The sequence below is a fragment of the Plecotus auritus genome (assembly GCF_963455305.1).
Source record: "Plecotus auritus genome assembly, chromosome: 12".
NCBI classification, from domain to species: domain Eukaryota; kingdom Metazoa; phylum Chordata; class Mammalia; order Chiroptera; family Vespertilionidae; genus Plecotus; species Plecotus auritus.
The window spans coordinates 19,816,733-19,832,507 of record NC_137778.1 but is presented as its reverse complement, the minus strand read 5'-3'; the positions used below and the strand labels follow the sequence as shown (position 1 = coordinate 19,832,507).

General features: G+C 40.8%; 1 protein-coding gene across 2 annotated transcripts in view; it reads left to right on the top strand.

Annotated features, from left to right (window-relative positions):
* Positions 1–15,775, top strand: part of DHX9 (DExH-box helicase 9) — a 46,633-nt gene that overhangs the window by 29,245 nt on the left and 1,613 nt on the right. For both annotated transcript variants that reach the window (XM_080649106.1, XM_080649107.1), the window contains 11 exons: positions 1,401–1,614; positions 2,040–2,134; positions 2,350–2,423; positions 3,717–3,869; positions 7,578–7,738; positions 8,479–8,590; positions 9,181–9,342; positions 9,450–9,577; positions 11,183–11,412; positions 11,589–11,704; positions 12,311–12,511. In XM_080649106.1, the coding sequence (XP_080505232.1) occupies positions 1,401–1,614; positions 2,040–2,134; positions 2,350–2,423; positions 3,717–3,869; positions 7,578–7,738; positions 8,479–8,590; positions 9,181–9,342; positions 9,450–9,577; positions 11,183–11,412; positions 11,589–11,704; positions 12,311–12,511 (1,646 nt within the window). The remainder of the gene's footprint in view (positions 1–1,400; positions 1,615–2,039; positions 2,135–2,349; positions 2,424–3,716; positions 3,870–7,577; positions 7,739–8,478; positions 8,591–9,180; positions 9,343–9,449; positions 9,578–11,182; positions 11,413–11,588; positions 11,705–12,310; positions 12,512–15,775) is intronic.

Genomic DNA, 15,775 nt, shown 5'->3' with positions numbered 1-15,775 from the left:
CAGATTGTTGTTACAGAGAAGAGAATGGGTTTTAGTAAATATACACAATTAAGTTAGCATTACAGAAAACTTTATAAACTGACCATGATGTCTACCTTTGAGTTGATGGCACTCCAAAAAGGTTTATGTGAGTGACAAGCTCTTTTCATATCACGAGTTAAATAATCTCTGGCAAAACGGTCAAAAAAAAAAAAGAGAGAAACAATAAGATGTTTAAAGGTCACAGCATGTGGGTCACTAACTGGTAGAAAGGCATACCCGTGCCCCACCCCAGATCTGCTGAGTCAGAATCCACATTTTCACCAGATGTCCAGGTGACCCAGTAACCAAGGTAAATAAAAATGAGTTGTAACAATGTTGTTGCTCATTACTGAAGGTTTGTCATTGATTCTAAGGCAGACTTTTTAGAGAAGACTGACCACTTTATTTCAGAAATAGATGAAAGTGATCAAATCCCTGCCTGCAGGACACTCATTTAAGAATTAAAAAACTTCCTGTTTGGTATGCAGTGAACCTGGGAATTACACAGGGAGGCATTGTATGTGTATAAAGTAGTTACATGGTCCCAGCCGGCATGGCTCAGTGGTTGACCATCCACTTAAGAACCAGGAGGTCACGGTTTGATTCCCAGTCAGGGCACATGACTGAGTTGCAGGCTCAATCCCCAGTGTGGGGGCCTGCAGGAGGCAGCCATGAATAATTCCCATCATTGATGTTTCTCTCTCTCTCTCTCTACCTCTCCCTCTCCCTTCCTCTCTGAAGTCAATTTTTAAAAAGCATATTTTTAAAACAGTAGTTATATGGTAATTGATTCAGAGAATCGTGAGCAGTTCATTAATCAGTAGGGAAAATATTTTAGAAAAACCAAGAGTTTATAGTTAATCATAAGAAAGAAATATGCTCAGTAGGAGGAGCCATTAGAAGTTCAGAGTCAAATGTAAGTTTGTACTTGAATTTTAGTCATGTCCTATGGGAACAGTGGTTCTCAACCTTTCTAATGCCGCGACCCTTTAATACAGTTCCTCATGTTGTGGTGACCCCCAACCATAAAATCATTTTTGTTGCTACTTCATAACTGTAATTTTGCTACTGTTATGAATAGTAATGTAAATATCTGTGTTTTCCGATGGTCTTAGGCGACCCTGCTAGCGGTTCTCAACCTGTGGGCCTAAGACCTTCGCGGCATTAGAAAGGTCGAGAACCACTAGGTTAGTACGTAAATCAACATGCCACAGGTTCTACTCTTTTGGAAATTATATTTCTTCTGTATGCCAGAAAGGACTAATCAGCTAGAATTAATGAGATTAGGTGTCATTTGAATATTAAGAGCAGACATAGGAGACTTATCTCATGAGCTGTGGTAGTCGAGACAGTACCAAATATGTCTCCTCCTTTTACAGGCAAATTGCAACCTGATCTGTGGTGATGAATATGGTCCAGAAACAAGGATGAGCATGGCTCAATTGAATGAAAAGGAAACTTCTTTTGAGCTCATTGAGGCTCTACTTAAGTACATTGAGACCCTCAATGTTCCTGGAGCTGTGTTGGTCTTTCTGCCTGGCTGGAATTTAATTTACACTATGCAGAAACATTTGGAAATGAATGCACATTTTGGTATGAGTCTTTGAATTCTTGCATATATGAGAGTGAAAATGAATCTTTCTGCTTGTGCCCTAGCTTGTATGTAAAAACAAAATTTAGTGTGTCCATTTTTATATAACAACTAGAGGCCCAGTGCATGAAATTTGTGCATTGGGCGGGGGGAGTCCCCTCAGCCCAGCCTGCACCCTCTCAAATCCGGGCCCCTTCAGGGGATGTCTGACTGTCAGTTTAGGCCCGATTCCCAGCCTGATTGCCCCTAACTGCCCACTCCCTCCCTGCCGGCCTAGTGGCCCCACACAGCCTACTGTTGGTCATTACTGTGATGGCATCCCAGACAATTTGCATATTCTTCTATTATTAGTATAGATGTGCATAATGTATAGCAGTTTTAAACTAGGCTCCTATTTTTAAACCTTAACCTTTCTGTATTGTTATAGGAAGCCATAGGTATCAGATTCTGCCTCTACATTCTCAGATTCCTCGAGAAGAACAGCGCAAAGTATTTGACCCAGTACCAGTTGGCGTAACTAAGGTAAACAATGAACATTACAGTTATGGGGTTGTGAATGTCATAGATATTAAACAAATGTTAACGGTCTTCAAAGAGCTATTAAAAAAAACTAGTCTGTCTAAATTGAGGGAAAAGGGGATATTCTCTCCAAGTTTAGTAAGCTTTTCATTAACTAGTCAATGGCTGAGTGATCAAATTCCTGAAGTGTAATTTTTCTTAATGTCATTTCTATACAGGTTATTTTGTCCACAAATATTGCTGAGACAAGCATTACCATAAATGATGTTGTTTATGTCATTGACTCCTGCAAGTAAGTTCACAAGGAACCTATTTACCTGGAATAAATCTTTAGAATGTAGTTTAAGTTCCTGTGTTCTTATACCATCAAATCACTGTGCATTTATATATACTGGGCAGTAAGCTAATTAATAATGTCTCTTGGTTTTTGATCATTACAAATCAGTTATGGGAGGAAGTGACAAAGCTTAGTACTCTTAATTTCTGATTCCACTGCTCTTATCTGTGGATGTTTTGTTGGCAACTTCCAGGAAAATGAACATCTGTTTTGTGTATAAAGACAATATTTAGCACATGACAAATATACTACCTGTAGGACACTCATTTTAGAATTAAAATACTTCATATTTAGTATGAAATGAGTTTGAGAGATACATAGGGTGGCATTGTGTATAGATTAAGTACTTATGGTAATTGATACACAAGACAAGTCAAAGTTTGGTTATATCTGGCCAGCTTGTGCCCAGGTCTTCTCTATATAGTCTTCCTTCCTACCTGACAATTGAAAAAGATTTGCAAATGCCCAATTTAGGGATTGGTGAGTAGTATGCAGCTCCTCTGTGCCAATCCCAATCCAATCATTTAGTGCTAGCCACCTATTTGTAACATTGAAGGGTTCAGGGTTGCATAGGATTTAGAAGGACACTGCTGGTAAGGTCATGAGAAGGGCCCCATATTCCGGTTTAGCATGTGACCTTTAGATCAAAGATAGTGTAGATCATATAATTGTCCACTTACATTTATATAACAGATCTACTTAAATGCTTTACATTCATTAATTCACTTAATATTTATATATAAAAACCCTATGAGATAGGTGATGGTATTGTACTCATTTTGAGATGAGCAAAATTAGGCACAGTATAGGTTAGTCACTTAGCCAAGATCATCTAGCTCACTGGTTGGCAAACCGCAGCTCGCGAGCCACATGCGGCTCTTTGGCCCCTTGAGTGTGGCTCTTCCACAAAATACCACGGCCTGGGCGAGTCTATTTTGAAGAAGTGGCGTTAGAAGAAGTTTAAGTTTCAAAAATTTGGCTCTCAAAAGAAATTTCAATCGTTGTACTGTTGATATTTGGCTGTTGACTAATGAGTTTGCTGACCACTGATCTAGCTGGTAGTGGCACATATGTGTTACATTGCCTTTCAGTAAGTTGACAGGAGATGCAGTCAAATTCTTACTGGTACTGTTCACAAATAGACATCACATGTAGGTGTGGCCATCTGGAACTCATCCCCCACTTAGAATAATAATAAATATTGGTAGTTCACATGAGTCTTAGAATTAACTACTCTGTGCTACATAGGCAGAAGGTGAAGCTGTTCACTGCTCACAACAATATGACAAATTATGCGACAGTGTGGGCGTCCAAAACAAACCTGGAGCAACGGAAAGGACGAGCTGGCCGAGTACGCCCAGGCTTCTGCTTTCACCTATGTAGCCGAGCTCGTTTTGAGAGGTGAGACCAATTATAGAATAAAGATGGATGTTGTTTTTAACCCTTTATATACCTCTTTCCTCCTCTCCTGCACCCCTCTCTTTTTCTCTCTCTCTCCCACAAATTTAATGAAATCAGTGCATAAATGCCTCCAAGTTAACTATATTGGAGGAAACTTAGCTTGGATGACAAAATTATAGTAAGAATGAAAGAAATCACAAATTGTCAATGGTGGCATGTTAGATACTGGTTTACTTATAAGCATTTAAAAAGAGAATATATGGACATTATTTTGGTTCTGCATAGCTTTATCATTTTGGGATTATTGATATTTATAGAATGATTAACTTTCTGAAAAATGTTAAAGTAATATTTTGTATTTATAGAATATTTCTCTCTCTCTCTTTTTTTTTTTTTTTCACTGTTAGCACATCACCTGTTTCATGATCTCATCTGTCTAAGAAATAGAGGCCATTATTTAGATAAAGAAACTAAAGCTTAAAAAAGTTTAGCTGACTGCTCCAGGGCTCAAGTCCAAGTCTGTTTATACCTTGAGCATTTCCATTTATAGTACACTAGTGGCCCATGCACGAATTCGTGCACATTGTAAGGAAGTTAATTAGAAGGTGTCCAGTGGTGCAGGACTGGGCAAGACGGGCTGGACACCCTCTCCTGTGGTCCCTCACCCGCCAGCTGCACCTAGGGCAGCACTGCAGCTCAAAGGGAGTCTACAGGATAAGTGGGGTCCCTTGCTAGGCTTGGACTGCTTGGGAGCAGGCCAAAACCTGCTCTCTCATATCGCCCGAGGGGTCCTGGACTGGGAGAGGGCACTCTGCAAAGTTGCTGTCCCTCGGCAGCTCCTGCATTGAACTTCTGCTCCCTGTTGGCCAGTGCACGTGATACCTATCTGCCAGCCGGCCGGTTGCTTAGCCTTTTATACATATACTAGGGGCCCGGTGCACAAAATTTGTGCACTGGGAAGGGGTCCCTCAGCCCAGCCTGCCCCCTCTCACTGGGAGCCCATTGGGAGCGGACCTAAGCCACTGTCTGGTCTCCCTTTGTGGGAGGCACTGGGCTGATCAGGGGAAGGCAGCAGCCCCATCACTCCACTGCTGCAGCCACTGCCAGTCACTGCAGCTGCCAAGGTATTTTCATCAACACAGACTCCAGTCCCTTCACCATGAAAAAATGACAGCTTTCTTTAGGCATTTTCAACATGTGTTTTTCATAGGATATGACATTACTTTCTTTATTTTTCTTTTTATCCTCACCTGAGGATATGTTTGCATTGATTTTTTTTTTCCCCTTCCCTCCGATCCCAGGCTCGGCCCCTTCCCTAGATTAAAGCCTCCACCCCACCGCACCCCACCCCCGCCCCTCTGATCCCAGGCTCACCCCTTCCCAAGCCTTAAGCCTCCGCCCCTACAATGAGGAATTTTTGTTCTTTTCTCTGTAGGATGAGGAATGAATATGCTATATAGGCATTTGTGTGAACTTAATTTAAGCTGTTTTGCCAGTAGTATTGGAATCATCTGTAATGGTTCCCATTGATCTTCTTCATGAACAGTTCATAGAGCATAAGCCTGGATTAGAAGTGTAGAGACCTGGATTTTAATACTATTTGTGCCTAATATGTTTCATGAACTTAAGCATTTACTCTCTTTAGGTCTCTTTTTATAAAATAAAATTAAGTTACTTGACCATTTTGTGTCTGTTTTCCTCAGTTGTTAAAGAAAGATAATATACTACCTAGCCCAGTGGCTGGCAAACTCATTAGTCAACAGAGCCAAATATCAACAGTACAACAATTGAAATTTCTTTTGAGAGCCAAATTTTTAAAACTTAAACTTATTCTAACGCCACTTCTTCAAAATAGACTCGCCCAGGCCATGGTATTTTGTGGAAGAGCCACACTCAAGGGGCCAAAGAGCCGCATATGGCTTGCGAGCCACGGTTTGCCGACCACTGACCTAGCCCATAAGATTCGTTCAAGCCAAAACCGGTTTGGCTCAGTGGATAGAGCGTCAGGCTGCGGACTGAAGGGTCCCGGGTTCGATTCCGGTCAAGGGCATGTACCTTGGTTGCGGGCACATCCCCAGTGGGAGGTGTGCAGGAGGCAGCTGATCGATGTTTCTCTCTCATCGATGTTTCTAGCTCTCTATCCCTCTCCCTTCCTCTCTGTAAAATATCAATAAAATATTTAAAAAAAAAAAAAAAAGATTCGTTCAAGAATAAAATTAGTTAATGTAAAATACTCGGAACAGTGCTTGGCACATAGTAAGCTCTCAGTAGATGTTAGCTATTGTTATTAGTATTAATTTGTAATAAATTTTAAAGGTTAAGATGATCTGTAAGATCTTTTCAGTGGCACTAAAATTATATGGACAAGGAAGAGGTTGTGAGAAAATGTCAATATTAGCCCACATCATCACAAAAGGTCTTGCTAACTATTTTTAGCCCATGTTTGCCAGCAGGCGGGAACTGAGATTCCATAGGTGGGAGTAATAACATTAGGAGTTTGGGATAATTTTTTTATTCTCCTTAACTCCCAGCTGAAAAAGCTATCGGACCCTGTAAGTATAGTCATAGTCATAAGTCCCTTCTCAACCAGTTTAGAGAGTCTTGTCCAGAGACAGTTTTTGCAGTAAATATAAAACATCCTATCTAATAAAAGAGAATATGCAAATTAACCATCACTCTGCCACACCCACAAGCCAATCAGGAGCGAGTATGCAAATTAACCCAACCAAGATGGCTGTGGCCACAAAGTGAACAGGAGGCTTGGAGGAAGCCAAGCTTTCCGCCTGCCCTGGCCTGCCTTGGCTTCCGCTTAAGGCTACAAAGTTTCAATTATAGAAGATAAATCCCAGATACCAGAGCCTCCGTTTGGGTCACCAGGGGGCGTGGCTGGCCTGCAAACCACCACAGGCCCCTCCTGATCTGGGACATCCTTCAGGGCAAATCAGCCAGCCCCCACCCGTGCACCAGGCCTCTATCCTATCCTATCTAATCAAAGAATAATAAGCAAATTGACAGTCACTCCAACACACAAGATGGCTGCCCCCATATGGTCAAAGATGACTGCCCCCATGTGGACACAAGATGGCCACCACAAGATGGGCAGTTGGGAGGGACCAGGTCTGCAAGGGAGGGCATTTGGGGGCAATCAAGCCTGCAGGGGAGGGCAGTTAGGGGTGACCATGCTGTCAGAGGAGGGAAGTTAGGGGTGACCGGGCCTGCAGGGAAGGGCAGTTGTGGGGTGACCCAGGCCTACAGGGGAGGGCAGTTAGGGGCTAACAGGCTGGCAGGGGAGCAGTTAGGCATCAATCAGGCTGCCAGGGGAGTGGTTAGGGAGTGACCAGGCTGGCAGGCAGAAGCGGTTAGGGGCAATCAGGAAGGCAGGCAGGCGAGCAGTTGGGAGCCAGCAGTCCTGGATTGTGAGAGGGATGTCCGACTGCCTGTTTAATAAAAGAATAATATGCAAATGAATGGGCAGACGGACATCTCTTGAGGGGTCCCAGATTGGAGAGGGTGCAAGCTGGGCTGAGGGACGCCGCCCCCCCCCCCTCCCCCTGCATGAATTTCGTCCACCGGGCCTCTAGTTCTTTGATAATTGTAAAAGGATGAGGGAAGTGCGGTTCTATATTCCTGATTATCTGCAAAGATTTTATTATATAAATGTATGTATATGCAAAGGAGGATGGTTATTTTATGTTTATTTTTTCTTAGACTCGAAACCCACATGACACCAGAGATGTTCCGAACACCATTACATGAAATTGCTTTGAGCATAAAACTTCTGCGTCTGGGAGGAATTGGCCAATTCTTGGCCAAGGCAATTGAGCCTCCACCTTTGGATGCTGTGATTGAAGCAGAGCACACTCTTAGAGGTACCTATAAATAGACCTACCTGGCACATGTGAATTATACCACCTGTCTTGTTCTCGCAAGTAACACTTAACAATGAATCAAAAAGAAAATACAGTCCACAGGACTCTGATGCTAAGGCTTCCAGTGTTGTCTTATGTGCTTAGTATTATCAGGATTAAAAATGAGTGACATGAGGTAAAACAGAGCTAATGTCTTATTTTTGGGAAAAATGGAGAAAAGGCAAGATGTCACCTCTTAACCAATATTTAACAATCAAAACATCAATAACTCATGATAATATTTTATGTACATCTTTTAGAACACCTATTTTTTCTAATCACACTTCTGATTGAAGCTGTTGTAGTATAGTGGAAAAAATAAGGGTATTGGAGCTGAGTCTAGTACTCATCTGTGTAAACTTCAGACTTGTTCTCAAGATATTTTTCTCAAAATTATCAATAGATGATATCAGACTTTGGCACATAGGTACTTTTAGTATTTATTACTATATTTATAGACTTCTCATGGACTGTATTCAGCTTTACAACCTACAAGGCCTAATTCTAGTACATCTTCATAACAGGTGCTCCAGAATTTTTGAGTGAAGAAAATTGTTGGCTGGTGCTGGCACCTGGCTTGACCAGTGTTAAAAACTCAAGTGCACTTTCCTAATCTTAATCTATAAAGAAATGTTTCATCTTTGTCTAGGTTAAAGGGTGTTCGTTACTGTTTCTGCTCACAAAGAAATATCTTCCCACAGAGCTTGATGCATTAGATGTCAATGATGAGTTGACTCCTCTGGGCCGAATCCTGGCTAAACTCCCCATTGAGCCTCGTTTTGGCAAAATGATGATAATGGGGTGTATTTTCTAGTAAGTGCTTTGTTTTATTGCTATAGTTAAATGGTAGGATAGTTTTGAAATCTTATTTCCCTCCCCTTAAAAACAGGATGGGCTCAGATAGATGAAAAACTGAACATTTTTAAGTAGGCAAGTGGCATACTTTAGACACTTAAAGAAGTATGAAATGAGAACCAATAGTAGATGGACACCTGGACACAGCTCGCTGGGGAACGAGCTCTGGTTTCTTAGAAGGTGCAGCTCGGGAGGTTGATTAAGTATAATTGTCCCTAAAAGAGAAATAGCATTAGGTAAAAGGGTATGTTTTATCAGAAGTATTAAAGATTAAGAGATTTGGTAAAATGGGTAAGAGAGAATAGGAAAGGAAAATTATACATGAACTACTTAGTCATCATTTATGATAAATATGCATCCATTAATATCAGAGCTCATTATTCTTTCCTGTCCTGCTTCGGGAGGGAGCAGCTGTAAAGTTCTTTGTTAAGCCAATTTCAATGCTAATAAAGCAGTGCCATAGCCAGTCAAGACGCTGACTCACAGTATACTGTCCGAGGTGCTGGAACAAGAATGAATGAGACTGACTTTTCCTGTCTCTGTTTCAGTGTGGGAGATGCTATCTGTACCATCTCCGCTGCCACCTGCTTTCCTGAGCCTTTCATCAGTGAAGGAAAGCGACTGGGCTATGTCCATCGAAATTTTGCTGGAACCAGATTTTCTGATCATGTGGCCCTTTTATCGGTATTCCAAGCTTGGGATGATGCTAGGTATGGATTTGAAAGAGGATAGTTGTAAGGTTTGGGTGAACTGTCTCTAGTTTCTAACCTGTATCTAATTCCCTGGGCTTTGAAAGTGACTCTTATACTTATTTTAGAATGGGTGGAGAAGAAGCAGAGATACGTTTTTGTGAGCACAAAAGACTCAATATGGCTACACTAAGAATGACCTGGGAAGCCAAAGTTCAGCTCAAAGAGATTCTGATCAATTCTGGATTTCCAGAAGGTAAGACTCATAGAATTTATGTAGTGCACACTAACAGTGCAGTCTGTCTCAGCTTCTGACTTTGACCCTGTGCTTTCTGTGTTCCAGCTATTCTTTGAACTATGGTGGGAATCGGTTTTTCACATTAGTTCACTCGTTTCATTTTTATTTTATATTATTTTGTTGTTAATCCTCACCCAAGGATATTTTTCCACTGATTTTTTTTTTAGAAAGTGCGAGGGAGTGGGGAGAGAGAAAGAAACATCTATGTGAGAGAGACACATCAACTGATTGCCTCCCACACGTGCCCTGACTAGGGTTGGGATGAAGCCTGCAACATAGGCACATGCTCTTGACCGGAATCGAACCCGGAACCTTTTAGTCTGTGTGCTCTATCCACTGAGCCAAACGGCCAGGGCAGTTCAGTCATTTTAAAAAGGAAGCAAAAGGTTATGATGCTCAAATAATAATGTAAATGATAGATGCTTAAAAAATTGTAATACTTCGGGGAGTTTTAAATCATTTTGTGAAGAACACTGGTCTAGCTTTCAGTACTCTGAGAATGAGTGGTGTGCTGAATAACCTCAAATAGTGGCTTATGAAGTGATTCATCAATGTGTCCATGTCTTTATTCTTAGACATCAAGTAAACTCTACCATGTTACATTTTAAGTGGCTTTAATTAAGGTTTTTAGTGTGTAGACAGGACTTTGTGATGTGATGTAGAAAAAGTAATCCAGCTGTCTTCTCTTGATATGAAGTTGAGCTGTTGTACTTTTCTCCCCCAGCTAGATTAATAGCCAAAATTATTTCTTAAATCATTGAGAACTAGAACATAAACCAAAAGTAGGACCTGCTAGAACCTGGTGGGCAAGATGGCAAATTTTAAAAGGATATGATCTAAACTAACCAAAGTAGTTCTCTTCTGCTGTCAGGTGACTAAATTTGTAATTTTTTAAAATTAAAATCAAAGGAAAGGGGAAGAGCATTTTTTATATGATAGAATCTTCCACAACGGTCTTGTATGCAGATATTATTACCCCATTTTATCAATGAAGAAATGGCACAGAAGTTTCAACTACTTGTTCAAGTTCATTCCGTTAGGAGGTTTTAAGACCAGAAATCAGGTTTTTCTAGAACAAACTATCTGTGCTGTAGGCCCTTCAGATGATGGTAAAGTCCTCAGAGTAAAGTCTGGAGTGGGGAACATCCTTCTTATTCCAGTGGGTTCCCTTGGATCGTCACTTGTCTGTCCAGAAGAAACAGCTGTTTAAGACCATCAGAAGAAATACTTTGACTTGTCCTGCCAGCATCTTATTTGGAGAGTAGAGAATTGTTTTGGGGGGTGTGTGTGTTTTTAAGTAATCACCCCAAGCTTATCTTATGGTTGAGTGTATAAGACACATAAGACGTTTTAGTTTTCTTAAATATGGATTCTCAGCAGAATTTCTTCTTGAACTTAATCTGGGTGTAAGAGTGCCGAGAAGAGAAGTTAGGCAGGTTGTTTGAAAAAAGGGTTGAAGAGTCATTTCTTATAATGCTCTTAAATACTTTATATGCAATGTAAGGATTAGCCAAATATCTGATTTTTTTTTTTTTTTTTTTTTTACTCCATTCCTCTTAACAGATTGTTTGTTGACACAAGTGTTTACTAACACTGGACCAGATAATAACTTAGATGTTGTTATCTCTCTTCTGGCTTTTGGCGTGTACCCCAATGTGTGCTATCATAAGGAAAAAAGAAAGATTCTCACCACTGAAGGGCGTAATGCACTTATCCACAAGTCATCTGTTAATTGTCCTTTTAGCAGCCAAGATGTGAAGTACCCATCTCCCTTCTTTGTATTTGGTGAAAAGGTAAGAAAAGATTAGTTAGAAAAGTTTAGGTTTAAAATTCAAATTGTCTTTACTTATTAATGTCCCGAGGGAATAGGAGTTTTAATTTTTAAAAGCATTGTCCATTATCATTACATAGCAGTTGATCGGCAGTTGGCATATCAACTCTTACTTCTTGTCTCTTTCTTGATCTGCAGATTCGAACCCGGGCTATCTCTGCTAAAGGCATGACCTTAGTCACCCCCCTGCAGCTTCTGCTCTTTGCCTCCAAGAAAGTCCAGTCTGATGGGCAGATTGTGCTTGTAGATGACTGGTATGGATTTTCAAATATCAACTCCAAAGTCAGTTTTGAGAATTGTGAGATGTGATAAAATTAGTTGCTGATCTAACTTAATTGTAAAACAAATAATGGCAAAACTTGGTGGCACGAAAGGTTCTTTATAACTTTGTCATTCTCTTCATTCCCTTTCTATCTTGATAGTATGGCTTATACTTGGTAGCGAGTCTTAAATCGACTATAGCAGTAAGAGGAGCAACTGCATTAGGCATCTATCACCATGAATGCTACACTAAGGAATTAGAATCACAACAGAGCATGGGTACCTCTTTCATGTACTCTATATATTTTGATTAGAGACTAAGGGTAAGCAAATAGTATGCACGATAGACTTCATGGTTTACAACTCCTGCCAACAGCTAGCAATGAATTTTAAGACGTTAATGTAGATTTTTATTCTTCATACCTGTGTTTGCCTAAATTGCTGGGGGAGTGTGGGGGGGACATTACAGTAATTGAAAGTATTGGTACTTGGTAAGAAGTTAAATTTATTTCATCACTTGGTGTGTGTGAAATTGAGAGAGATAATAGTCTCTTCCTATGTATCCCCCTCTAATTTTTCATAATTTTTCTCTACTTTAGGATCAGGCTGCAAATATCTCATGAAGCTGCTGCCTGTATCACTGCTCTCCGGGCAGCCATGGAGGCTCTGGTTGTCGAGGTGACCAAGCAGCCCAGTATCATCAGCCAGCTGGACCCTGTAAATGAACGTATGCTGAACACGATCCGCCAGATCTCTAGGCCCTCTGCTGCTGGTATCAACCTTATGATTGGCGGTCCACGGTGAGTACCACAGTAACTTCTCTGTGAACTAAGCAGAGGACAGTAATCTTGCACTGGCCTAAAAGCCCCACAGTTTGTTGATAAAGGCCTTGTTATTTAAGTTAAAGTTCTAGACATACACTGAATATGGAGTTTAGTTCTGATTAACACACTCAGAATAAGAATATTTACTTGTGTCTCTGTCAGTGCATGTTAGAGTTCGTAAGGGACCTTAAAGTACATACAGGCACATTGTTGGCTCAGTTCCAGATCTCCACAGTAAAGGGAGTTACATGAGGTTTTTGTTTCCCAGTGCATATAAAAGTTATGCTTTTATGCTGTGGTGTTTTTTTTGTTTTTTTAATATATTTTATTGATTTTTTACAGAGAGGAAGGGAGAGGGACAGAGAGTTAGAAACATCAATGAGAGAGAAACATCGATCAGCTGCCTCCTGCACACCCCCTACTGGGGATGTGCCCGCAACCAAGGTACATGCCCTTGACCGGAATCGAACCTGGGACCCTTCAGTCCGCAGGCGGACGCTCTATCCACTGAGCCAAACCGGTTTTGGCATATGCTGTGGTTTTTTATTTTTTTTTTTTTTTATTTTATTTTTTTTTTTTATAGATTTTATTGATTTTTTTACAGAGAGGAAGGAAGAGGGATAGAGAGTTAGAAACATCGATGAGAGAGAAACATCGATCAGCTGCCTCTTGCACGCCTCCTACTGGGGATGTGCCCGCAACCAAGTTACGTGCCCTTGACCGGAATCGAACCTGGGACCTTTCAGTCCGCAGGCCGACGCTCTATCCACTGAGCCAAACCGGTTTTGGCTATGCTGTGGTTTTTTAAGCGTGCAATAGCATTATGTCTGAACAAGCAATGTATATACCTTAGGTAAAAAAATACTTTATTGCTAAAAAATGTTAACCATCATCTGAGTCTTCAGTGGGTCATAATCTTTATGCTGGTGGAGCGTCTTACCTTTGTTATGTAAAAAACGCATTATCTGTGAAGTGCAATCCAACAAGGTATGCCTTCTGTGTAGAGTCCATGGTGGCTCACATGATAAAGTGACAGAACCTAGTCAGTCTTCTTTCCACAGTATTGTTTTGCCATCTCCAAAGAAAAAAATGATGGTGCTGGGTTAAATTGCTGCTGCTTCAAATGAAAAGCATCAGGGTTTATCTTATGGTATAGAAGAACATGGTATCTTAAAGAAGTGTGTGATTTCTTTTAAATGTTTAATTTCCTTTTCACCTTTTAAATATTTCTTTGCCTACAGCTTTTTATTTGAAAACAGCTAATGTCTACAGAAAAGAATAGTATAGTGAACATCCATACAGTCTCTTAATTTAGGATCACTAATGGTTAGAATTCTGTGACACTTGCATTCGTGTATGTATTACTTCTTTAGCTTACTTAATCATTTGTGATTAAGTTGCAGGCACTATGACATTTTACACCAGTATATTCCATATATCTTTTAAGAACATAACTACAGTACCACAGTCATAGCACAAAATCTTAAGTTACAATAACAGTAATACACAAACTAAAATTTTATAAAACAAAATGTTTTCTAGTTAATAGCTACTAGTGGCCCGGTGCACGAAATTTGTGCGGGGGGGGGGGGGGGCTGGGGAGTTCCCTCAGCCCAGCTGCAACCTCTCTAATCAGGGATCCCTTGGGGGATGTCTGACTGCCGGTTTAGGCCCGATCCCACAGGAGTTCCACTTATACACAGATTTTTTTTTTTAATATATTTTATTGATTTTTTTACAGAGAGGAAGGGAGAGGAATAGAGAGTTAGAAACATCGATGGGAGAGCAACATCGATCAGCTGCCTCCTGCACACCTCCTACTGGGAATGTGCCCGCAACCAAGGTACATGCCCTTGACCGGAATCGAACCTAGGACCTTTCAGTCCGCAGGCCGAAGCTCTATCCACTGAGCCAAACCGGTTAGGGCTATACACAGATTTTTAAAAATAAATATATAGTCAGCCTTCCAGATCCGCAGGTTTCCTATCTAAGGATTCAATCAGCCGCAATTGAAAACAGTATTTCCTATATACAGTTGAGAATCCGCAGATGCAAATGGCTAACTGTATTCATTGTTCTGTGCCATTTTATATAAGGGACATGAGCATCTGCAGATTTGGGTATCTTTTTTTGTGATGAGGGGGAGGTCCTGAAACAAATCCCCCACAGATACTGAGGGACAACTGGAGTTTGCAGGGGGCGGGGGGATTTTAAAGTTGCATGTGCTTTGACTGTGTTGGGGGTCAATACCCCTCACCCCCACATTCTTCAAGGTTCAATTATTCTGTGGTCCTCCCAACAGGTCACATGTATAGAATTATTATTGAGGAGACTCTTCAAAAATAAATGTGGGAAAAAGTGTTATATTCAGATATAAATGTAGTTATCATAGATGTTTAGATGAGGAGTGATTACTTTTGGCAGGAAAGGGGTGGTGATCAAGGGTGCTTCACAGATAATCTCTGTGAAGGACAAGAGTCAAGAAACTAGAAAGGATGGGATAAATGTAAGATCGAGTTTAGGATGTGTTAATATGATGGAGCCCTGAATTATAATAGGGTTGAAATGGGAGAATAGATTAGACAGCTGTGCAGAAAAATCAATAGGAATTGGTGATGGATTGAAATAGGGAGATCGCAGTGCAGCGAGGGCATGATGACAGATCCTGGCCACATCCTGACTTGGCCCACTGCTGAATTGGTAATGCTAGTCTCAAAGCTGCATGGGAGGAATAGCTGTTTGGGGTGTTGTTGGCGAGACATGATTTCTGCAATTTTCCATTACCCCTCATTTTCTTTGCCACATGAAACATTTAGGCGTAAACAGATAACGCAACATTTTCAAAAACATATTTCAGAGTTAACACAGGAAAATATTTGGTTGATAAAGATCAAATAATTTATTCCCAACTCCAGAAACCTCTTCCTAACATATTATGCTTTATTAGAATCCTATATAGTTGAACTGAATGAAAATGAACTGTCTTGCCCTAGCCGGTTTGGCTCGGTGGATGCAGCATCGGCCTGTGGACTGAAGGGTCCCAGGTTCAATTCCAATCAAGGGCACATGCATTGGTTGTGGGCTCAATCCCCGGTGGGGTGTGTGCAGGAGGCAGCCAATCAATGATTCTTATCATTGATGTTTCTGTCTCTCTTTCCCTCTTCCTTCCTCTCTGAAATCAATAAAATTACATTTAAAAAAAGAGAAAATAAACTGTCTTAAAGTTGTAAGGCTATACTG